The sequence below is a fragment of the Bombina bombina genome, chromosome 5, assembly GCF_027579735.1.
Source record: "Bombina bombina isolate aBomBom1 chromosome 5, aBomBom1.pri, whole genome shotgun sequence".
NCBI classification, from domain to species: Eukaryota; Metazoa; Chordata; class Amphibia; order Anura; family Bombinatoridae; genus Bombina; species Bombina bombina.
The window spans coordinates 439,139,022-439,158,272 of NC_069503.1; the positions used below are offsets into that span (position 1 = coordinate 439,139,022).

Below are 19,251 nucleotides of genomic sequence, written 5' to 3' on the forward strand. Positions count from 1 at the left end.
GTTTAGTTCAGGGGGCTTCTTTTGTTCTTCCGACCTGGACTGTGATTTCAACAGATGCAAGTCTGACAGGTTGGGGAGCTGTTTGGGGGTCTCTGACAGCACAAGGGGTTTGGGAATCTCAGGAGGTGAGATTACCAATCAATATTTTGGAACTCCGTGCAATTTTCAGAGCTCTTCAGTCATGGCCTCTTCTAAAGAGAGAATCGTTCATTTGTTTTCAGACAGACAATGTCACAACTGTGGCATATATCAATCATCAAGGAGGGACTCACAGTCCTCTGGCTATGAAAGAAGTATCTCCAATACTGGTATGGGCGGAATCCAGCTCCTGTCTAATTTCTGCGGTTCATATCCCAGGTATAGACAATTGGGAAGCGGATTATCTCAGTCGCCAAACGTTACATCCGGGCAAATGGTCTCTTCACCCAGAGGTATTTCTTCAGATTGTTCAAATGTGGGGACTTCCAGAAATAGATCTGATGGCTTCTCATCTAAACAAGAAACTTCCCAGGTATCTGTCCAGATCCAGGGATCCTCAGGCGGAAGCAGTGGATGCATTGTCACTTCCTTGGAAGTATCATCCTGCCTATATCTTTCCGCCTCTAGTTCTTCTTCCAAGAGTAATCTCCAAGATTCTGAAGGAATGCTCGTTTGTTCTGCTGGTGGTTCCAGCATGGCCTCACAGGTTTTGGTATGCGGATCTTGTCCGGATGGCCTCTTGCCAACCGTGGACTCTTCCGTTAAGACCAGACCTTCTGTCACAAGGTCCTTTTTTCCATCAGGATCTCAAATCCTTAAATTTGAAGGTATGGAGATTGAACGCTTGATTCTTAGTCAAAGAGGTTTCTCTGACTCTGTGATTAATACTATGTTACAGGCTCGTAAATCTGTATCTAGGAAGATATATTATTGAGTCTGGAAGACTTACATTTCTTGGTGTCTTTCTCATCATTTTTCCTGGCATTCTTTTAGAATTCCGAGAATTTTACAGTTTCTTCAGGATGGTTTGGATAAAGGTTTGTCTGCAAGTTCCTTGAAAGGACAAATCTCTGCTCTTTCTGTTCTTTTTCACAGAAAGATTGCTAATCTTCCTGATATTCATTGTTTTGTACAAGCTTTGGTTCGTATAAAACCTGTTATTAAGTCAATTTCTCCTCCTTGGAGTTTGAATTTGGTTCTGGGGGCTCTTCAAGCTCCTCCGTTTGAACCTATGCATTCACTGGACATTAAATTACTTTCTTGGAAAGTTTTGTTTCTTTTGGCCATCTCTTCTGCTAGAAGAGTTTCTGAATTATCTGCTCTTTCTTGTGAGTCTCCTTTTCTGATTTTTCATCAGGATAAGGCGGTGTTGCGAATTTCAAATTTTTACCTAAGGTTGTGAATTCTAACAACATTAGTAGAGAAATTGTGGTTCCTTCATTGTGTCCTAATCCTACGAATTCTAAGGAGAGATCATTGCATTCTTTGGATGTAGTTAGAGCTTTGAAATATTATGTTGAAGCTACTAAGAATTTCCGAAAGACTTCTAGTCTATTTGTTATCTTTTCCGGTTCTAGGAAAGGTCAGAAGGCCTCTGCCATTTCTTTGGCATCTTGGTTGAAATCTTTAAATCATCATGCTTATGTCGAGTCGGGTAAAACTCCGCCTCAAAGGATTACAGCTCATTCTACTAGGTCAGTTTCTGCTTCCTGGGCGTTTAGGAATGAAGCTTCGGTTGATCAGATTTGCAAAGCAGCAACTTGGTCTTCTTTGCATACTTTTACTAAATTCTACCATTTTGATGTGTGTTCTTCTTCTGAAGCAGTTTTTGGTAGAAAAGTTCTTCAGGCAGCTGTTTCAGTTTGATTCTTCTGCTTATAATTTCAGTTTTTTTCATTATAAGATTTAAACTTTATTTTGGGTGTGGATTATTTTCAGCGGAATTGGCTGTCTTTATTTTATCCCTCCCTCTCTAGTGACTCTTGCGTGGAAGATCCACATCTTGGGTAGTCATTATCCCATACGTCACTAGCTCATGGACTCTTGCTAATTACATGAAAGAAAACATAATTTATGTAAGAACTTATCTGATAAATTAATTTCTTTCATATTAGCAAGAGTCCATGAGGCCCACCCTTTTTGTGGTGGTTATGATTTTTTTGTATAAAGCACAATTATTCCAATTCCTTATTTTTTTAATGCTTTCGCACTTTTGTCTTATCACCCCACTTCTTGGATATGCGTTAAACTGATTTGTGGGTGTGGTGAGGGGTGTATTTATAGGCATTTTGAGGTTTGGGAAACTTTGCCCCTCCTGGTAGGAATGTATATCCCATACGTCACTAGCTCATGGACTCTTGCTAATATGAAAGAAATGAATTTATCAGGTAAGTTCTTACATAAATTATGTTTTTTTTTTGGGGGGGGTGAGGTGCCGGTACTCCCTAGGCATGTAGTCACCAATCGACACGCACAACCAAAGTGCTGAACCAAAAATGGTCCGGCTCCTAAGCTTACATTCCTGCTTTCATATCCCCTTTAAGGTACTACTATAACTCAAAAGAAGAACCAATTTGTACATTATAATAAATTTCTTTTTGACGTCACCCAACGTGAAAATTAGCACACAATGTGGATTTTTCTTTCATTCATGTAATTGGCAAGAGTCCATAAGCTAGTGACGTATGGGATATACAATCCTAGCAGGAGGGGCAAAGTTTCCCAAACCTCAAAATGCCTATAAATACACCCCTCACCACACCCACAATTCAGTTTTACAAACTTTGCCTCCTATGGAGGTGGTGAAGTAAGTTTGTGCTAAAGATTTCTACGTTGATATGTGCTTCTCAGCATTGTTGAAGCCCGATTCCTCTCAGAGTACAGCGAATGTTCAGAGGGACGTGAAGGGAGTATCACTTATTGAATACGATGATTTCCCTAACGGGGGTTTATTTCATAGGTTCTCTGTTATCGGTCGTAGAGATTCATCTCCTACCTCCCTTTTCAGATCGACGATATACTCTCAATTTACCATTACCTCTACTAATAACTGTTTTAGTACTGGTTTGGCTATCTGCTATATGTGGATGGTTGTCTTTTGGTAATTATGTTTTTTATTACTTAAGACACCTCAGCTATGGTTTGGCACTTTATGCATTTATATAAAGTTCTAAATATATGTATTGTACTTATATTTGCCATGAGTCAGGTTCATGTATTTACTTCCACAGACTGTCCGTTTCATATTTGGGGAATATAAACATTTTTTTAAGAAATGTATTTCTTATCTGGGGTTTAGTCTTTTTTCCAATTGACTACTTCTTGCAAATTACGGGCGGTATTAGGCCCGCGGGTGCGTCAAATGCTAAACTTTATTGCGTCATTCTTGGCGCGAGAATGTTTCTGGCATGAAAAAATACGTCTATGACGCAACTTCGTCATTTCCGGCGTCATACTTGACGCCGAGACCTTTCACATTGTTGCGTCATTAGTGACGCGAGTGTGTCATTTCCGGTTAATTTTTTCATTATTTCAATACCCCATTGATGTTTGCCTCTTGCCTTTTTCTCTATCAGAGGGCTATGCTATTTGCATTTTTTTCCAATTCCTGAAACTGTCAAATAAGGAAATAGATCATTTTGCTTTATATGTCGTTTTTTATCTTACATTTTGCAAGATGTCTCAATCTGATCCTGACTCAGAAGTTTCTGCTGGAACATTGCTGCCTGACATCGGTTCTACCAAAGCTAAGTGCATTTGTTGTAAAATTGTAGAAATTATTTAGCCGAATGTAATTTGTAATAGTTGCCATGATAAACTTTTACATGCAGATAGTGTATCCATCAGTAATAGTAAATTGCCAGTTGCCGTTCCTTCAACTTCTAATGTGCATGATATACCTGTGAATTTTAAAGAATTTGTTTCTGATTCAAACCTGAAGGCTTTGTCTGCATTTCCATCTTCTAATAAACGTAAAAGGTCTTTTAAAACTTCTCATGTAGTTAATGAAATTTCAAATGACCAACAACATAATAATTTATCCTCTTCTGATGAGGATCTATCTGATACAGAAGATCCTTCCTCTGACATTGACACTGACAAATCTACTTATTTATTTAAAATAGAGTATATGCATTCTTTATTAAAAGAAGTGTTAATTACTTTTGATATTGAGGTAACCAGTCCTCTTGACGTTCAGTCTAATAAACGTTTAAATGCTGTTTTTAAACCTCCTGTGGTTTCTCAAGGGCTTTTTCCTATTCCTGAGGCTATTTCTGATATGATTTCTAAGGAATGGAATAAGCCAGGTACTTCTTTTATTCCTTCTTCAAGGTTTAAAAAATTGTATCCTTTACCAGCAAAATCTATAGAGTTTTGGGAAAAAATCCCCAAAGTTGATGGGGCTATTTCTACTCTTGCTAAACGTACCCCTATTCCTATGGAAGATAGTACTTCCTTTAAGGATCCTTTAGATAGGAAGCTTGAATCTTATCTAAGGAAGGCCTATTTATATTCAGGTTATCTTCTCAGACCTGCAATTTCTTTGGCTGATGTTGCGGCTGCATCAACCTTCTGGTTGGAGAATTTAGCGCAACAGGAATTGGATTCTGACTTATCTAGCATTATTCGCTTACTGCAATATACTAATCATTTTATTTGTGATGCCATTTTTTATATCAAAATTGATGTTAGATCCATGTTTTTAGCTATATTAGCTTTGTGGCTTAAATCTTGGAATGCTGATATGACATCTAAATCTAGATTACTATCCCTTTCTTTCCAAGGTAATAATTTATTTGGTTCTCAGTTGGATTCTATTATTTCAACTGTCACTGGGGGAAAGGGAGTTTTCTCTTGTAAGATGTATCGAGTCCACAGATTCATCCATACTTGTGGGATATTCTCCTTCCCTACAGGAAGTGTCAAAGAGGGCACCCATAGCAGAGCTGTCTATATAGCTCCTCCCTTAGCTCCATCCCCAGTCATTCTCTTTGCCGGCTCTAACAAGATGGAAGGGTAAAGAGATTGTGGTGACAAAATATTAGTTTTTATTTCTTCAAGCAAGAGTTTGTTATTTTAAATGGTACCGGTGTGTAATATGTACTCTCAAGCAGAAAAGAGATGAAGATTTCTGCATGAAGGATGATGATCTTAGCATTTGGTAACTAAGATCCATTGCTGTTCCCACAGAGGCTGAAGAGTACAGGAAACTTCAGCTGAGGAACGGTTTTGCAGTCTCTACTGCACTGAGGTATGTTCAGTCAATTTTTCTAGAAAGACAGGATATTTCAAGAAAAGGGCTGACATTATCCCCATGAGGGGGAAGGGTAAGCTTTAATCAAACACTTATGGTGGTATTATAAGCTTGCATAAGGGCTAAGTTACTGCTGGTTGACACTTATATGTTTAAAACAGACTTTTTGATAGATTTGAGAAAAAAAATTTTTTACTTTTATTTAGGGGTTCATTTGGCTTATATTGGAAGGTTTTTATACCACATGGCTATGTTTTTAACACTTGAGGTGTTAATTTAAGGTCCCTCAGACATTGTGTATGAGGTGGGCGGGGCCTAATTTTGCGCCTTAGTTGCGCATTTGTTTTTACTTCTGGATAGCAAGCTTCAACACAGGAGGATCCTGAAGCCGTTTTGGAGCCAAAACAAAGCTTTATTCCCCCAATTTCAACCCCTAAGGGCAGGTAGGCGCCACAGCGCTTCTCATTGTGTGACCAACAAGTGTGACTTCTGCCTGTTTATACTGTACTACGCTATGGGAGCTGTTTTTTTTTCACTCACAGGAACAGATGCCTGGTTTGCTGTTTTTATGATTGAGTGTGTTATTTGCTGGCACACAGTGAGCTGGACCACTGCCAACTGATCCAGTCTGTGTCACCTGCACCATTGGGTGCTTCATCTTTGTGAGTACCAGTCTTTATCACATTGATTAATCATCTGCATAGATGTTACTAGGCCATATGGGCGCCTCTGTGTCTTCCTTTTTTCTAGCTCAATCATCACCAGGGACTGACCATCCTTTTGACAGAGTGCTGCCTTCTTATGGATGTTAAGGACTTTGTGATGCAATACAATCTGCTGTGTTGTAGCTCGATTTGATGTGTTGCTCATATTATTTCTTGAATATTTTTACTACAGGATTTGTATTTAGGAAGCGCCCCCTATGGGAATATCATTGTCCCTTATATTTCACTTATTCTCGGAAGATCACAATTGTCTTCTATCTGCCATCCACATTCCAGGAGTGGACAACTGGGAGGTGGGTTTTCTGAGCAGACAGACCTTTCATCCCGGGAGTGGGCTTTCTATCTGGAGGTGTTCTTCAGGTTAACCCTCAAGTGAAGGATGCCGGAGTTGGATCTGATCGCATCTCGTCAGAACGCCAAGTTTCCTAGGTACATTTCAAGTTCAAGAGGTCCTCAGGCTGCCCTGATAGATGCTCTGGTGGTTCCTTGGGATTTCGTTCTACCATACCCGTTTCCTCCGTTTGCTCTCCTTCCATGAGTCATTGCTCGTATCAAACAGGAGAGAGCATCTGTAATTCTATTAGCTCCTGCATGGCCTTGCAGGATCTGGTTTGCAGACCTGATGAGGATGTCTTCTCTTCCACTTTGGAGGTTACCTCTGAGGAAGGACCTTCTAACTCAGGGTCCTTTCCTCCATCCAAATCTAGTTTCTCTGAAGCTGACTGCATGGAGATTGAACACTTAGTTCTGGCTAAGCGTGGGTTTTCTGAGTCAGTAATTGATACCATGCTTCAGGCTCGCAAGCCTGTTACTCGTAAAATTTACCATAACGTATGGTGCAAATACCTATATTGGTGTGATTCGAAGGGCTTCTCTTAGGGTAGGTTCAGGATTCCTAGAATTTTGCCTTTTCTCCAGGAAGGTCTGGAGAAAGGGTTGTCAGTTTTCTGAAAGGTCAGAGTTCTGCACTGTCTATTCTTTTACACAAACGTCTGGCGGATGTTCCAGATTTTCAATCTTTTTGTCAGGCCTTGGTCAGAATCAGGCCTGTGTTTAAACCTGTTGCTCCTCCTTGGAGCTTGAACCTTGTGCTTAAAGTTTTGCAGCAGACTCCGTTTGAGCCAATGCATTCTGTAAATATTAAGTTGTTATCTTGGAAAGTTGTGTTCCTTATTGCTATTTCCTCTGCTTGCAGAGTTTCTGAACTCTCGGCTCTGCAGTGTGATTCCCCTTACCTTATTTTTCATGCGGATAAGGCGGTCATTCGTACTAAATTGGGGTTTCTCCCTAAGGTGGTTTGGGATCGAAACATTAATCAGGAAATTGTTGTTCCTTCTTTTTGTCCTAATCCTTCTTCTCAGAAGGAACGTCTTTTACATAACGTTGATGTTGTGCGTGCTCTAATATTTTACCTACAGGCTACTAAAGATTTTATTCGGTCTTCAGCCCTGTTTGTTTGTTTCTCAGGAAAGCGTAAGGGTCAGAAGGCCACTTCTACTTCTCTTTCCCTCTGGTTGAGAAGTTTGATTCGTTTGGCTTATGAGACTGCTGGACAGCAACCTCCTGAGAGAATTACGGCTCATTCCACTAGGGTTGTCTCCTTTTTGGGCTTTCAAAAATGAAGCGTCTGTGTAACAAATTTGCAAGGCAGCAACATGGTCCCCTCTGCATACTTTTTAAAAGAATTCCAAATTTGATTCTTTTGCCTCGGCTGAGGTCTCTTTTGGGACAAAGGTTTTTCAAGCTGTGGTGCTTTCTATTTAGGTCAGCCTGTCTTGCTCTCCCTGCCTGTTCATTCTGTGTTCTCTAGCTTGGGTATTGATTCCCACTAGTAATTGGAATGACGTCACGGACTCTCCATGTCTTAGGAAAGAAAAGAAAATGTATGCTTACCTGATAAATTTATTTATTTCCGGACATGGACAGTCCACAACCTCACCCTTTTGATTAGACAGTAATTTGTTACTAAGCCTCAGGCACCTCTACACCTTTGTGTTATCTCCATTTCCCTTCGACTGAATGACTGGGGGTTATGGGTAAGGGAAGTGACACTTAACAGCTTTGCTGGGGTGCTCTTTGCCTCCTCCTGCTGGCCAGGAGTGAATATCCCACTAGCAATTGGAATGACGTTGTGGACTCTCCATATCCGGAAAGAAAGAAATTTAACAGGTAAGCATACATTTTATTTTTAATATTATTTATATATTAACTGCTGCACTATGATATGCATGTGTCTATTCAAGAAAATATTTGATAATCTACCATTCATTAGTAATGCTGTGTGTGTCAGGTGCTTGCCTTAAGTTTTTATATATCCAGACTAGTTTACTCATAATACTGTTCTACACTGACCCTTCTCTATTTGATAAGCATTTGTTCCAATAGTGCTCCAGTTAAAGGGACATTGTACTCAAAAATGTTTCATCATGCGTCTGTAAGAGCAACATTTATACATGTTGAAGATTATTTATTTGGTCTCTAATACTGCAGTGTTGGTTTTGTGCTTCCCACTAATGCTTACTGGCTGTTAATATAACTGCCTCTACTTTACTGGTCCAGAGAAATAGGCATCTGCAAGTATAAACAAGAAAACATTTACTCAGGACAGAAACATTAGCTTTAAGAAAAAACAATAAATGAAATACATTTTGAAATTACATCTTTTAGATGAAACAACAAAAAAGTTGACTATAGTGCCCCTTTAAGTAGCACTTGCAATACCCTTCTATTTTTCAGTAGCATCTCTGCTTAACTCATGTAGCCCGCAAAAGTATTTACCTTGCTCCAGCCTCCTAAAATTTATTTTTATCAATATAACTAACAATCCTCCAGCCCTTTAAAATCCTCTTTGGCGTTACCTGAATAGTACTCACTTTGTTGTGTTCCCTCATATAATGCCTATACAAACGTTCCTTCTTGCTGAGGATTATGGAGATTAAATTCACTTTCTCTGTTATTAAAGTAGTTGAAGATAATTCTGAATGGTTTGTTAAGGTAACTCGGATAGTAGCTCATTTAAGGACATTTCTGCAGTACAGGTAGCCCTCAGTTTACGCCGGGGTTAGGTTCCAGAAGGAATGGTTGTAAATCGAAACCGTTGTAAATTGAAACCCAGTTTATAATGTAAGTCAAAAGGAAGTGAGGGAGTTAGGTTCCAGGCCCCTCTCAAAATTAACATAAGTAACACCTAATACATTATTTAAAGCTTTGAAATGAAGACTTTAAATGCTAAACAGCATTATATACCTAATTAAATAATCACACAACAGACTATATCATCAAACTAAGTTTAATGAACAAAAACATTTTTTTACTTGCATTTCAATCTGGAGTGATTAATAGGCAGTTGGGCACCCTCACCTCAAGCAGCTGGACAGGAAGAAAATAGGGAAGTGGCTGCTAGATCTTGTTGCTCGATAGCTAAGGTCTGTTCTGTGTACACAGATTAATTTAAGTCTGCTAAGCTTGCATAACTTTGCTGCAACACAAGCGGACAGCTCCACCTAGTGGCTATTTTAATTAGTGCACTGCTTTTCAATGCTTTTCAATAGCAGCCACATGACTGAAAAAAAAGATTGTTATTCTGAAACGGAGCAAATTGAACCGGCGTAAACAGAGGGCCACCTGTATTTGATTTCTCAGTTAATATTTCCTTGCAGATTTTTTTTGTTATTCTTTTCTGACCTTGTTAATCCGTTTCTAGGTTTAGGTTATTCATTGACATTTGTTAGCTTTGATAATAGTTCACGTACATTCCAGTATTGTCAGGATTTTTTTCCTTTAAGGTCTAGATTTTAGTCCACTGATATTGTACATTAATAAATACTTCAGCCCCTATGGCTTAAAAAAAAATGAAAAAGAATAAACTAAATATATAAAATTGTATGCAGCTGTAAGTAATAAATAAATAATGTTAAATAAGAGAAAACTGCTGTTAACCACTGATGCAGTTATTGGATAATTTGCTCAGATGGGAAATTTGTTACTGCCTGTTGTGATTAAAGGGACACTAAACCCAAAATATTTCATTCATGATTCAGATAGACATTACAATTTTAAACAAAATTCCAATTTATTTCTATTATCTAATTTGCTTAATTTTTTTTTAAATATCGTTTGTTGAAGAAATTGCAATGCACATGGGTGAGCCAATGACATGAGGCATCTATGTGTAGCCACTAATCATCAGCTTCTGAGCCTATCTTGATATACTTTTCAGCAAAGAATATCAAGAGGATGAAGCAAATTAGAGAATAGAAGTGAATTAGAAAGTTGTTTAAAGTTGCATGCTCTTTCTAAATCATGGAAGAAAAAAAATGTCCGTGTCCCTTTAAGTAACAAGCCAATTTTTTTGCAAACAGTTCTTTCTATGCATTCCAATCTAGACTGATTTATAGACAGGGAGATATTGTTCCTTTGAAATATGCTCAATAGCTCAGGTCTGGTTAAACTGATTATTTTCAGCTTCCTTGGCTTTGCTGCCACACCAACGGACAGCTCAACTTACTGGCGGCTATTTTAATAAATGCACTGCTTTTTAATGCTTTTCAATAGCAGTCACATGACTGGAACAAAAGGTTGTTATTCTGAAACGGTGTAAATTGAACCGTTGTAAAACGAGGGCCACCTGTAATGTGTTTATAGTTTCCATATGTTCTTTGCAAGTAGCTGATAATAAATATCTAAGTAATACTATTTCTCTTTTAGGTATGGAGAGTGAACACTAAACACAACATCATCTACGTACATGGTTCAGTTCCTGGCCATACTAATTGTTTAGTGAAGGTAAGTTATACTGTCCCTTTAGAAATTACATAATGTGTTACAGAAATAGTTCCTAGAAAACCAGTTTTCTTAATGTTTGGTGTAAACCATGAAAATATGCGCAAATGCATATGTCCAGAATAGAACATTTTAAGGTACTTTCTGTATATAGATCTGTCACTTACATATTCTTAAATGGACATAACAGAATTTTTTTTTTTAATGTTTCAGAGAGAGCATGTGATTTAAAACAACTTTCCAATTAACTTCTGTTATCTAATTTGCTCTCGGTATCTTTTGTTGAAAAGCATACCTAGCTCGTTTTAGGAGCAGCAGTGGACTTTTGAGAGCTAGCTGCTGATTGGTGGCTGCACATATATGCCTGCTATTATTGGCTCATCATATGTGTTAGAAATCTCCTAAAAGAGCATTGTTTCACCTTCAATTGCTTCTTCAACAAAGGATTACAAGAAAGTGAAAATAAATTAATAATTGAAGCAAATTGGAAAGTTGTTTAAAATTGTATTCTCCGTCTGAACCATGAAAGGAAAAAAACTGGGCTACATGTCCCTTTAATTCTGTATGTATACAATATGTACTACTAAATTTAGTATTGGAAGTCTCTTAAACTTTAGTGCGGATGACGACTGCATGTAGGTGCTTTCAGAGCTAATTGCAGCCCCCCTCACATTTACCCCCACATTTGAAGTGGCAATATAGCCCAGGGATGCTGTTGACGTTGCCATGCGTGAGAGTAGTGACATCACCAGCCCAGAGACCCAGAGCTGAAGGCTGCAGTAAGGAGCTTAAAGGGATAGAAAACCCAAATTTTTATTTCATGATTCAGATAGAGCATGCAATTTTCAGCAACTTTCTAATTTACTCCTATTATGAATTTTTCTTTGTTCTTTTGGTATCTTTATTTGAAAAAGTAGTATAGTAAGCTAAGGAGCTGGTTAGCATTGAAACTTAAAAAAGGGACTGTTTACCCAAACATTTTCTCCCCTTTAAAATTGTTCCCAATGATCCATGTTACCTGCTGGAGTGTATTAAAGGGACACTAAAGTTAAAATTAAACTTTCATGATTCAGATAGATCAGGCAATTTTAAACAACTTTCCAATTCACAGAATGTGCACAGTCTTTTTATATTTGAACTTTTTGAGTCACCAGCTCTTATTTATATGCAGTTGTGATTGGCTGATGGTTGTCGCATTATACAGGTGGAGTGGAAATAGATATGAAATTTTCATTAAAAAAAATTGTACTACTCATTCGAAGTTCAAACTAAGTGCTATTGCATTGTCTTTTTATCATGCATTTGTTGATTATGCAAATCTACTGTATTTACTGGTACTTTAAGTTGTTTAAAAGCAGCTCCTTTACACTTATTTTGCCATTTGACATAGCTGATTTAACCTGTGTTATCCCAACCTATACTGAAAGTTTCTATACTGAAATTTAGGCTATTGACAAGCCTATGTAAACACAGCCAGCAGAAGAACTTGCACTCCCAGCGGGGTGCAGGATAATTAAAGTGATTGTAAAGTGTATCAATTTACTGGCAAGTATATAAAATTATTCTCAGAAACAGGGGGACTTCCATTTATTAATTTTTTTTTTAAAGATGCTTCATTTGTAAACTAGTAACCATTTAGTGATGGTAAACATTGCACCGTTCCTCCGCCCGCATCTCATACTTTATTTAGCTGATCGATAACAAATCCGGGTTAGGGTTTTTTTTTTTTTGGAGGGATAGCGTTAGTTTAGAGCAGCAAAAGAGCTATATCACTGATTCCCTTTTCAGGGCATCTTTTTTTTTTTTTAGGATAGGATTTTTTTAGAATAGGGTTTTTATTTCTTTAAAAGGCAAAAGTAGTGTAGAGATAGTTTACGATGGGGGGTTGTGGCGGTTTAGGAGTTAATATAGTTAATATATTAAGGGGAAATAATTGACAGAATACTGTCCCTTTAAGGCATATAAAAACTGAGGGACCCACCTTTTGAAAAGCAATTGCCTACTCTTTCATGCATATTTAAAGTGATGATAAATCCAAGCGTTTGTGAAACACTAGAATTAACCATTGGAACAAATAAAGGGAACTTTCCGTCATGAAGTATAAAATACTTCATGCTGAAAGTTCCTTTATTTGTTTGAAGTGTTCGCCGCACTGAGCTCCTCAGGCAACCCACAGCAGAACGCTATTTTGCTGAGAGGTGACATTTCTACCTCTTAGCCAATAGCTGTGCATGGTGCCAGCTTCCCCGCACGGCTATTTGCTATGAGGTGGAAACGTCACCTCACAGCAAAATAGCGTTCTGCCGTGGGATACATGAGCAGCTCAGTGCGGGGAATGCTTCAAACAAATAAAGGAACTTTCAGCATGAAGTATTTTATATTTCATGACTGAAAGTCCCCTTTATTTGTTCCAATGGTAAATCCTAGCAGTATACAAACACTAGTATTTACCATCACTTTAAAACACAATAAAAAAAAATAGAAATATACTCATTTAAATATATTTATACTTATAATAGGCTATCAAAAAGAGAGACCCCATTGGCCCCTTGTTATAAAGTCCATAAACCCCTCTTTAAAATAGATGTTAGCCGAGTAGAGTTTCATGAGAGCCCCTATAAATATACCCGAACACCACAATTTATATGAGGATAACAACTTCTTGTTTTAACTATAGAATTTAGAAAAAAACACAGATTTTTATACAAGGGGAAGTCAAATCCAATAAACCTTTCATGTTTTAAATTGGGCATGTAATTTTAAACAACTTTTCAATTTACTTTTATCACCAATTTTGCTTTGTTCTCTTGGTATTCTTAGTTGAAAGCATAACCTAGGAAGGCTCATATGATTATTTCTAAGCCATTGAAGGCCGCCTCTAATCACATGCTTTTTTATTTGCTTTTCACAACAGGGGAGAGCTAGTTCATGTCAACCATATAGATAACATTGTGATCACGCACATAGCTTGTGTGCAGACACTGCACTAATTGGCTAAAATGTGTTGGTTATGCAAAACTGGGGAATGGGTATTAAAGGGATTATCTGTTTTTAAACAACAAAAATTCTGGTGTGTGTTGACTGTCCCTTTAACATTTTAATGAAAATCTAAAATTTTCACACAATTTGATGTAGAGTTGTTGATATAGTTTGAATCTGCTGGGTCTGCTTAAAACAACAATTTAATGTGTGGGTTTTAAACTGAAAAATGGCCGGGGCTTAAATGTGCGCAGCATCTTAAAAACTTAAAAACGGCTCAGCACAGGTAGAAATAGTTTAGGGGTAAACAAGAGGAATATAATAATCTGACTTGAATTTTTACATGTATTTTTTGATAAGGGAACAAAAAAAACATCTAATAATCTTATGGTTGTCATATTCAGTGCTGGTGGAGTATATCATTATGTGGCTTCTTAGCGTAGGTATTTTATGGGCACTTCCCCAAGTTTTAACAAAGTAACATAGTGGATGAGGTTGAAAAAAGACTGCAGTCAATCAGGTTCAACCTATACAAATTTTAATATATTTACAATAAAAGCTCTAATTGAGCTTAAAGGGACATGAAACCAAAAAAAATTATTTCATGATTTAGGTAGAGCATACAATTTTAATCAACTTTCCAGTTTACTTCTGTTGTCAAATGTGCTTCATTCTCTTGGTATCATTTGTTGAAGGAGCAGCAATGCACTACTGGTTTCTAACTGAACACATGGGTGAGCCAATGACAATTGGTATATAAATATAGCCACCAATCAGCAGCTAGAACCTAGGTTATGTACTGCTCCTGAGCTTACCTAGATAAACCTTTTAGTAAAGAATAAAAGAAGGAAGCAAATTAAATAATAAAGTATATTGGAAAGTTGTTTAAAATTGTATGAATGTCTAATTATAACTTTACTGTCCCTTTAAATTAATCCCATTAAAAAGGTGACCCATTTAACACCAGCAATAATATCTGTTTCTAGCCAGTAATGTTTCTAAACCATTTATAAATGTATCTAAGGAATTGGCATTTACTACCTCCTTAGGTAATGAGTTCCACAATTTGATTGCTCTTACATTAAAAAAAAGTTTACATTGCTGAAGATTAAATCTCCTTTCCTCCAGCCTTACAACACCAACATTGTTATTGTTTTAAAAGATAGATAACACCTTTACTACCCATTCTCCAGCTTTGAACAATCAACATTGTTATAATTATATACTTTATAACATTTAAACCTCTAAGCCACTACAGACAGCCTCTTATCACATACATTTTTATTGACATTTCACAGCAAGAGAATGCTAATCCATGTGGGCCATATAGATAATATTGTGCTCTCTCCTGAGACGAAGTGGCTGTCACAGCACTGATTGGCTAAAATGCAAGTCAATAGATAATAATTAAATAGCCATGTGATCAGGGGGCTGTCAAGAGTCTTAGATACAAGGTAACCACAGAGGTTAAAAGTATATTAAAATAACCATGTTGGCTGTACAAAACTGGGGAATGGGTAATAAAGGGATTATCTATATTTTTAAACAATAAAAAATTTGGAGTTGACTGACCCTTTAAATTTTGACCTTGTCACAAACAATTTTTTGGAAAAAACAGAGCTTCCACCATCTTTTGTATACGAGCCTTAAATATATTTATTTAAATTAATCATGTCATCATGGTTAGCATCTCCTCATAGCTTAAATTCTCCTTCCCCCTTATTTTTTGTGGCCATTCTATGAACATTTTCCCCATATAAATGCCATACCCTTTCTGCATGCTGCAGTTTTATTTTATTTCTACCTGTTTTGGAGTAAAGTAACATAGGCTATATAACTAGAGACTTAAGTTACAGCCAGCATGCTATAATGTAAATACTATCCCATACTATCCATCAGATCTGACAGCAATTGGTGTCGACCCCAAGAATCAAGCTCCTGACACATAATGTAATCCCTTGGGTTTGCTTCTAATGTTTTATGGAATGTAATTTGATTTTGATTTTTCTGTGGTGGAAACCAAGATGGGGAACCCTCTGCTACTATCATTTTGTACTCTACATTCTCAAAGTGGTTCCGTCCTACTTGAATTGGGTTATAAAGACTAAGGCTAAGGTGGGCTACTCATAAACCATAAAGAGGCCTGGTGTTTAAGCTGTTTCCCACCAGTGGCTTTTTTTGGGAGGCTCCTTGAGGTTTTGCTTTCAAATCTCTCTGATAGATCTCTGTATAAACAATACATATTACAGGATATTAAATGGAACATGTTGTATGGCTTTTGATTGGCTGTACCCAAGAATTAGAGAGCACAACCGGCTATGCCTACGTTTTTCGATAGTCATGTTACTTGTTTTTTCCCCATTTTAGAATTATAAAACCCACGCAAACATAGTGTACAATGTGTTCTGTTATAAAGTACACTTGGCTTGCTTCCCAATAATCTTCCATAACCATAACAATAAATTACCGAATGACAAAGGAAAAAACAAAAGGTGAAGAAGAACCGACACAGATGCGGAACGTATATCCATCTCTCAGTTTAATTCCACAAGCAGCAATAACAAGCTTGACAAAGGCTGAAGTATTTTCAGCGGAAACGCGTTGCGGATCTCCTACTGTGCATTTGGAAAAAGAAAGGATCAGCTGTAGAGCCGGCACCCCACTGCTCAAACCAGACACTCCCACACTACCAAGCCAATTAGCGCCCTAACCGGTATAGGCGCGAACTCGGAATTAGACAGAAGTGTTTGTAGCTGGGGATTACAGCGCGGCTTCAAGATCAGCTGTAGCAGAGACATCGGTCTTCTTATTTGGAAGCATTTACCTTTACACGGAGTCATCAGTCCTAACAAGGAATACAGCTTACTCTACTCAAGAGCTGAACTTTTAAAGGTTCATCAAACAGGTACCTGTAGTATCTAATGTATTCGTAAGAGCACTACCACCAAAAAGTACTGTGCTGCACTAAAGAAACCACGGACATTACAAAATACCTTGTATATACGTCAGAACTCTTGTGGATATTTTATTATAATGTTGATATAGCTCCATTTAACGAAAGTGATACTTTTCATATATGGATTTAGCTACACTGCTTTTAGATTTTTAGTAGAAACTTTTGTGACAGGTATTACGATACATATTGTTATAGTTGCTAACTTCAGGTGCCTACATTATATGTGAAAAGTGATTCTAACATTGTTTTTCGAATACTCATATTACATATTAGAGATTGGCCAATCACATATTTTACACTCTGAATTCTTGTATAAGGTGTAATTTTTTAATTTAGGAGATAATCATTGCTATTTTTACATATGTATAGTTATTTTTAGGATATAATTTTTTCATTTGTTGAAGAATAAAATTCTTTTTAGTATTATTCCGTTGTGCTCTCTAATTCTTGGGTATTCTTGCCTGAATTGGCGCTTTTAGATTTTATAACGTTCTCTGTGTGTCCTTTGCCCTGGGGATTTAGGAGAAATATCCCCCAAAATCTTTAAAGCATATATATCCAATTTTTGCGCAGTCTGTATAACCTTTTCTGTAAAACTCTTTTGATTGGCTGTACCACCCTATCACTGAAATAAGCATTGCTGTGGGAGTTGGACAGCTGTGAAGACCAGTTGTAGTACTACTTGTGATAAAAAAAAAAATAACAACATTATTAAGCATTTGATTTTGCCTTCGGGGTCCCTCAAAATACTGCAGGGCTAAGTAAATATATAATCAGTTTCGTTAAAGGGACAATCTATTCCAGAATTGTTATTGTTTAAAAAGATAGATAATCCCTTAATTACCCATTCCCCAGTTTTGCATAACCAACACAATTATAGTAATATAATTTTGACCTCTGTGATTACCTTGTATCTAAGCCTCTGCAGACTGCTCCCTTATTCAGTTCTTTTGACAGACTTGCATTTTAGTTAGTGCTGACTCCTAGGTAACTCCACGGGTGTGAGCACAACATTATCTATATAGCACACACAAACTAATGCCCTCTAGCTGTCAAAAACTCATGCATTCAGATAAGAGACGGCCTTTAAGGGCTTATGCATATACCTAGGTTTAGCTTTCAACTAAGAATATCAAGAGAAAAAAGAAAATTTGATAGTAAAAGTAAATTGGAAGGTTGTTTAAAATTGCATGCCCTATCTGAATCGTGAAAGTTTAATTTTGACTAGGCTGTCCCTTTAACCTAACATTTGCTGTCCCTTTAAAGCAACAAATAGATAATAAAATGCTAGACTGTGTGTGCCGTTTACTATTTGTCTGTCCCTTGTGAAGGGGATTAAATACGATGTTGATGTCTGACAATGCAGAAGTTAGCTCAGGCCAGTGATTGGCTGCCACATGTACATGCCATCCCTGACTGTCTCACCAGTGTTGTCCAGCTAAGGGTTGAAGATAGGTAGATAATAAAATGCTGTCGCTTATTGGAATATTTCTTATTGCACTAATATGTCCGTTATTTAACAGCTATAATATATCTCAAGTAATAATTATCTTGTGTTGTGATATTAAGGTACTAGAGGTGTATACGGTCCCTTCCTGGTTGGTAGAAACACTCTAACATGTTCGGAGTGCCTGCCCAGCCTATATACCCATACTCATCCTATTGGGATTAATGTTGTTTATACATTTTGGGAGTTAGTGATAGGTTGAAGTTCTGCTGTTGCTGCTGAAGAGTTTGTTTTCTGCAGATGAAGAATTTTGACTTGCTACATTCCTTCCCTCATTATGCATTAATGTCTCTTTTTTTATCACAAAGCTGAATAGATCAAAGGATTTCAAACTCCTAAACATTTCTAGCAATTATCTGGTTTTATGGTACCAAAACGTTATTTTTACCAGGGCTTTTGTTTCCTTTTTATTAAATATATTTGTATTAGCATCATATCAAGTAAATGCTAATGCCAGCACTGCATTCATTCTATTTATCTAAAAATCATTTCTGTGTATACTTAGTTGGATTTATTTCTGAGCATATTTCTTTATACATGTAATCACTTTGAATACATGTGGGTAGTATGCTGCTTATTTACTAACAGACATTAATTAGTCAGAGGATGTTATTGCTGCTTGTGGATTAAAACTGACAGATGGATATACGTTCCGCATCTGTGTCGGTTCTTCTTCACCTTTTGTTTTTTCCTTTGTCATTCGGTAATTTATTGTTATGGTTATGGAAGATTATTGGGAAGCAAGCCAAGTGTACTTTATAACAGAACACATTGTACACTATGTTTGCGTGGGTTTTATAATTCTAAAATGGGGAAAAAAAACAAGTAACATGACTATCAACAAACGTAGGCATAGCCGGTTGTATAGAGATGATAAGGCACTGATTCTCAGTCAGTGTGTCATGTCACAGCATTTCTCTGAGAGCGTCATAAACCATTTAAGTTGGGCTTGATGAGCCATACCATCTGTGAGGTTATATTTTTTCTTTTATGTAGCATTGCATGTTATGCTGAGTTTATTAACACTTTTATAGTGTTTTAGGTTTCATTGTTAGAGACATTTATAATG

General features: G+C 37.1%; 1 protein-coding gene across 2 annotated transcripts in view; it reads left to right on the forward strand.

Moving 5' to 3' along the window:
- The window catches only part of MRPL3 (mitochondrial ribosomal protein L3), a 344,205-nt gene that overhangs the window by 206,006 nt on the left and 118,948 nt on the right, over nucleotides 1-19,251 (forward strand). For both annotated transcript variants that reach the window (XM_053714297.1, XM_053714298.1), the window contains exon 9: nucleotides 10,666-10,743. In XM_053714297.1, coding sequence (XP_053570272.1) covers nucleotides 10,666-10,743 — 78 coding nt within the window. The remainder of the gene's footprint in view (nucleotides 1-10,665; nucleotides 10,744-19,251) is intronic.